Source organism: Nelumbo nucifera, chromosome 4, assembly GCF_055504915.1.
Source record: "Nelumbo nucifera cultivar China Antique chromosome 4, China Antique-T2T, whole genome shotgun sequence".
NCBI classification, from domain to species: Eukaryota; Viridiplantae; Streptophyta; class Magnoliopsida; order Proteales; family Nelumbonaceae; genus Nelumbo; species Nelumbo nucifera.
Window position 1 is genome coordinate 1,199,687 of NC_142652.1, and position 6,000 is coordinate 1,205,686.

Genomic DNA, 6,000 nt, shown 5'->3' on the forward strand with positions numbered 1-6,000 from the left:
CTTAGGTAGTAGGTTAGGCTTAAATGGCGCGAGGAGCCACACCCACACCACACGGCCCAGACCTATCACTCTCGGAATGCAGTGCAGAGTGCAGACCTATATCCTTGATATTAATGCCAATGGCAGTTGAATTCGCGTACCCATAATAGAGCGCGTCTCAAGTCTCTCATCCATTTCACACTACATATCGCAGCTTCCCATCTCAATAACAAAAAATCTAAATGTACGGAAGATATTCTCAATGTACTGTTGAAAGGGCGCCATCCGGCATCCGTGAGGATCTCTTGATACAAATCTCTGATCTCATTTCTATTTAACTCTTCACGGCTGAGACCGAAGAAGAGTCAGAGATTTCATTACGACTCACTGGAACCGGAAGAAAAAGCAAAAACAAGGCAATACATTAATAAAAATAAATTAAAATTTTGATTCCTCATCGACTCATCGTACCCTTATTGCTTTTGCCTTTTGGTATTACTATTACCTTTTTTTTTTTTTTTTATTTGTCGATACCCTTTTCTTTTTTTGGGGGCTCGAGCTCAAGAACCTCCTCAACAGCAACAAAAGCAGCGAGTTCTGCGGCCCAATTAATCGCGCACGATAAGGAGGTCTACGATATTGCCTGACGAGGCGTCGGAGTTTTCGCTTCGGTTTCCGCAGATGGATCCGTCAGGGTTTTCGATTTACGCGACAAGACATTCGACTATCATCTATGAAAGCTCCGAGCCCGACACGCCGCTTGTGCGGTTGGGGTGAAACAAGCAGAACCCAAGTTACATGGCAACCATAATCATCGACAGTGGTGGTTCTGGACATCCGGTTTCCGACGCTGCCAGTGGTAGAGTTGCAGAGGCACTCAGGCGCGTTGATATGGAATCTTTCGTCGATGGGTCAACCGGTGGAGGATGGATTGGATCCAATTCTGGCGTATACGGCCGGGGCAGCGATTGAGCAACTGCAGTGGTCGTCGACTCAGCCGGATTGGGTTGCGATTTGTTTCTCGACTAAGCTGCAGATACTCAGGGATTGAAAGCTGGGGTGGAGTCTGAATTATATCTTGAAAAAGATTGGAGATTTGTTATTGAAGATTATCGGGTTTGATTCATTGCCCTTTATTGCTTCTTATCATCTTTCACAGATATGATGTGGCTTTTTTCCCCTTAGTGACGGATGACGGATTATTACTATCTCTGATTTTAGTGGCGCTAACATAGTAACATGGGTCGGTCGGTTGTAGAATTGAAGTCTGTAAATTGGGTTGTTGATTTCTTCGATTTTTTTCTTTAATTTTCTTTTGTTTTCGTATTTAATAGTTTCGAAAGTAGGAATCTTCACCTGTTTCAAGGTTTCAAGCCGAAATTCAATATTTCTGATAATAATGGTATAAAACATGGGTTGAATGAAACATCTGAATTATTATTTTTTCTTTCTCTTTTATTTTTATAGATTTCTTTTATTTCTTGGTTGTTCTTTTGATGAAATTCGGAGTGGGGTTTACATAATGTCTAGAGAGATTGAGGATTTTTATGTGTTTATATAAAGATTTCTCCATTTACAGGACCAGAATTGTTGGTGTTTGTGTTTTAATGGTGTTAACAAGTTAATCTTAAATACGGGAGTATGTTTTTCTATTGCCTTTTTCCTTTTTAATTCAAAGATGTCTTTGGTTTGTTAAGTTCGGAAATTGGGATAGTTGAAATTACTCTTTCAGCATTTCAGTGGAAAATCCATGATGGTTTCCACTTGTTTAGTGTTTCTATAAAAAATTCACTCATTCATTTAAGTTTTTTTTTTTTTTTTTAATTTTTATGGGGAGTTTCATACCTCCCGATGGTTTTGTTCCTTTTCTTGGCGTCCTTCCTGCTTTCTATCAAAAACATCTGCCATATCAGCAAAAATGTGCCGAAATGTTTTGGGGTTGGGGGTAGCCAACATGCACAGGTAGATTGGGGATCATAACTTGTGTACAGGGATGATGAACAAGGTGGTCTAGCTTTGTTAAACAAAGGAAAGGATTAAGTCTGATTCTGATTGCCAATAAGTGGTTCAGGGCAGGGCAGGGTCTAAGTAAGAAGAAGAATTCAGGGATGTTAAACAAGAAGACATCATTTGTCAGATTGTTAGTTCATAATATTATGTTCTGAAGAGATCAGAAACAAGGCGACCCTGTCTCTAACTCAGCATGCTATTCCTCTCCCACCAAATTTGACAATGAATTGGCTATTGAAGAAGCAAGCATTAGCAGATTGATTGGTTTCCATAGTTCAACATGAGATGGCAATTAAGAAGAGTCCTGCACGGTGCCTTGGATCTATGCGTGTGATGTATACTTGGATATTGCATACTGTCTGCTCACTGCTGTGTGAAATGTACATGAGCATAAGAGAGTTACAGCTACTGGTTTATGTTTTGTTTCTGTTTAAAGGGTGGTAAGATGATGAAGTTGGTTGGGCTGGGGGTGTCCATGCATTGGCAGAGCAGGTTTAGGTTTCATATAGTCTGGACCTGGACGTGACCTGTATCAAGTTTTGGAAGTAAATATGGATCTATGGTCTGATGTATGAAGGATATTATTTTCATTCAGCCAGCGGGGTGCCTTGTTTTCTTTGTTTATAGGACGATGAAGAGTAGTAGCATGCCTCTTAGACTCTTTGGAGTTTCTTGAACTTTCAGGTATAATTTGAAGTAATAAATCAGTTCTGTTAGTGATGAGATTCTTCCATTACTTTGATTAGCTAAAGTGTAAACCCATCTATAAGGGCTACTGTATTGGTGATTTGGAGTTGAGAGATGATGTTTAAAAAAAACATTTGATCAAACAATGAGCCTCCTCACTCCTCAGGTTCCATTCCCATGCGTAAATCTCTTATAAATGAAGGTCCTAGACTCGCCTGGCTTTTTAGGCTATAATAACCTGTAGTGGGAACCTTTAGGTTGACCAGATTCCTAACAAAAGAAGAATGGGCGTCAATGGGTAACTCCAGACCAGACGCACGCATGAGAAAGGAAACGAATCACAGCCAGACTTTGTCAAAGGTCGAAGGTTCTTCACTCTACGTCTACGGTGAGGGTACTCTTTCTCTTTTGCTTATATATATATATTATGAGAATCATCATAGTGTATCCCATAAATTTATTCCGAGACCTTTGAAATATTCAGGCATTCAACGAATGGGGAGAGAGAAGGTGCCAGCAGGAGCAGGGTGCCTAAACCTAAAGCCAACACTCAAGATTAGCAGAGCTTTATTTATACATTGACTATTTATAAAGGAATTTTTTTTCCTGTCCTTTCCCAGTGGCATCAAATTCAAAGATGCACGATTGACATCCATGTCCATGAAGACGGTGCAAAGTTGATAAATAAGCAAATACTCATGGTGAAGCTTTTGAAGCAAGTTGACACACAGCCACAAACCCCTGAATAATGCAGTTTTATATTTTGCAATTTAAATAAAAACATTCCTTAAACCCCAAGAATAGAGTATGCGCGTAGGTTCATAAGCACGGAGCTGAAATTATTGGGCATTTCCTTGTAGGTCCATGTGATGAGAGAGAGGGGATGAAGAGAACACATTACCTGCGACTGCGAATAACTCAACGGCCCCCTACTGATTTTTGAAAAAGAAAATATCACATCAATCTGATTAAACAATTGGCGTGTTCAAAAATCACTAGGGATTGTTGAGTTTTTCTACGACCCTGGTTGTAGCCTGTAGGTAATGCTTTCTCAAGGAAGAAGGTAGGTAAATTAATGGCGGAGAGAAGAGAGGGATGCCTTTCTGGCTTTTTCCATATGGTCCATATCACCATTTGGGTCGCTCAGACGACTACAATTGCCCTAAATGTCATCTTTATTATTGCACTTCGCCTTCAATCAAACCCATCTCTCGCCTTCGCCTTAATTTGGCCTGCTGGTGCTGAGAGAGAGAGAGAGAACAGAAAGTATTTCCATTAAAATGAAAAGAGGAGGATTAAAGAAAAGAAACAAACAAAGAATCTGGGAAACCCCTTCCCCTAGGCCAGTAGGCCCTAGCCTTGTTCAAATTAAGTTCAAACTATACATATATCATCTATCCACATGGGCAGTGGGCTATCGCTCTCGGGAAGGGAGGTAAATAGCCTGTATCTGCAATTCTGCATGCTCTCGCTGGCTTGTGGCTTTTCTTGCAGGTTTCAACCCATCGCAAAGCAGCAGCAGCAGCCACTCACATCACGTAGCACCCAACCGTATTTTCATCGCTGAAGTAGTCGCCAACCCTCGTCACTGGCACCGGCAGCATCTGCTGCGGGAGCTGAGCCTGAGAAGATGGTAATGGGTGCTCACAGTAGCAGTAGTGTCGTTGATGATGAAGTGCAACAGCTGCAGGGCCGCTTATTGTGTAATAGGGTGGTAGTGGTAGGGCGGGGATAGCAGAGGGATCCACCATGTAACAGCACCTTGTATGGTTAGAGCTATCATGCACCATGCTTGCTTTCATACCACAGCAATTCACCCTCGTGCTTGGAGTTGTAGCATAATTCATCACTTCAGCAGGGGGAGGACTAGGATTTATATTCTTCCTAACCTCTTGACCACCTCCATTATCGTCCCTCTCTTTTTGATCCTTCTTTGGTCCTTTGTTGTTGCTGCTGCTGCTAATTCCATTCGAATTCTCCTTGACCTTTTCGCTCAAGTCGCTGGAGTTGGCGCATTTTCCTTGCTCGCATCCACCTGATTTAATTCCACCATGATCTCCATCTTTCGACTTTTCTAGTTTGGCCGTCGTCTCTACTTGTTTCTTTTCTTTTTCTGTTTTCCCATTCTCACTTACCCATATTTCTGCTTGCTTTCCGGCTTTCAATAACTTCTTGACGAGAATTTGAGGGTCGACGTTGCCAAGGACCGTGACTTTTGGTTGAGAAGAATCGATTTCTGTCTTTAGAACACCTGTGAACGAACGACAGGCGGTGGGAGTCAGATAATAAGAAATTAAAGCCCAGTAGCTAGAAGACAGAGTAGCGGTCTGGATTTAATTCTATCTCTTTGTTCTTTACCCTCTATGCTTTGTAAAACCTTCTTTACTTTCCTCTTGCAACCTTCGCAGCAGATGACCGAAACCTTCAATTCCACTTTCTGAAAGAAAGCCAGAGCAACGTCGTCTCAGGGCACCAAGTAATAAAAGTAAGAAAGGAAGATTAAAAAGAAAGAAAGAGGGTTATGATGAGAATAGAACCTTAAGTTCTACTTCCTTTGCCATGCCCCCTGGATCTTCAGTAATCTAATGAAGATGGAGAGGAAAGGGCTGGTAGAAGAGGCAATTAGTAAGGAGAACTAGAACATGGAAGGAAGGAGGAAGGAGGAGAAGGAGAAGGGGGTGTATGTGCCAGTGTAACTTATGTGTAGGATCATTGGCTTTATATAGAACACAGATGTGGGGTCAGCAGGTCATGGGTTTCTAATTTTTATTTAGTTTGCTTAATAATCACTCGCCTCTTTTGTTTGTTCCCAACTCAAAAGCATCATTTGGACAGCTTTCTCTGCAAGCCAAGATGTTCAACATCAAACCACTTTCAATGTTCCTAAATTCTTCTCCAACTGTGTGCCAAGCCAAACTTCTAATTGACTTTCTATTCTATTATAAACCTAAAAGACAATATTGGACTTGGTGGTATTTGCCATTTCTACTTATAGCATAGGTGTTTCTGCAAATAACTAATAGGAACATGCAAATCACTCATGTTTGGATTGAAGGTGATTCTCAAAGACATACGGGCTTCTTCTTAAAAAAAAAAAGGGAATAAGGGCGGTTAATGAGCCACTACTAGTTCTTGTGGTTTGAGGTCTGATTCAAATTGCTTCATTGGGTTGTCTTGTGCATTTGAATCTGGAAAGGTCAAAAAAGGGCCTGCTGTGCTGATATCCTGATACTCGTTAACTAACGACCCATATAAAGAATAAGGAAAAGCAAAGGACGAGTTCGTCATTAGACAAATGAGGAGGGACGTATCATATACGTATTT

General features: G+C 41.2%; 1 protein-coding gene and 1 long non-coding RNA gene across 2 annotated transcripts; one reads left to right on the plus strand and one right to left on the minus strand.

Annotated features, from left to right (window-relative positions):
- The first annotated feature begins 149 nt into the window (after positions 1-149).
- Positions 150-3,459, plus strand: LOC104591926 (uncharacterized). The gene is made up of 2 exons (XR_734344.3): positions 150-3,064; positions 3,161-3,459. It is a non-coding gene; the product is annotated as an uncharacterized LOC104591926 (long non-coding RNA).
- A 472-nt stretch (positions 3,460-3,931) lies between these two features.
- Positions 3,932-5,384, minus strand: LOC104591925 (uncharacterized). The gene is made up of 3 exons (XM_010251079.3): positions 5,214-5,384; positions 5,035-5,113; positions 3,932-4,927 (listed from the first exon to the last, which is right to left on the minus strand). Exons 1-3 carry the CDS (start codon positions 5,235-5,237, stop codon positions 4,206-4,208), a joined length of 825 nt encoding a protein of 274 aa, XP_010249381.1. The 5' UTR covers positions 5,238-5,384; the 3' UTR covers positions 3,932-4,205.
- Between the last annotated feature and the right edge of the window lie 616 nt (positions 5,385-6,000).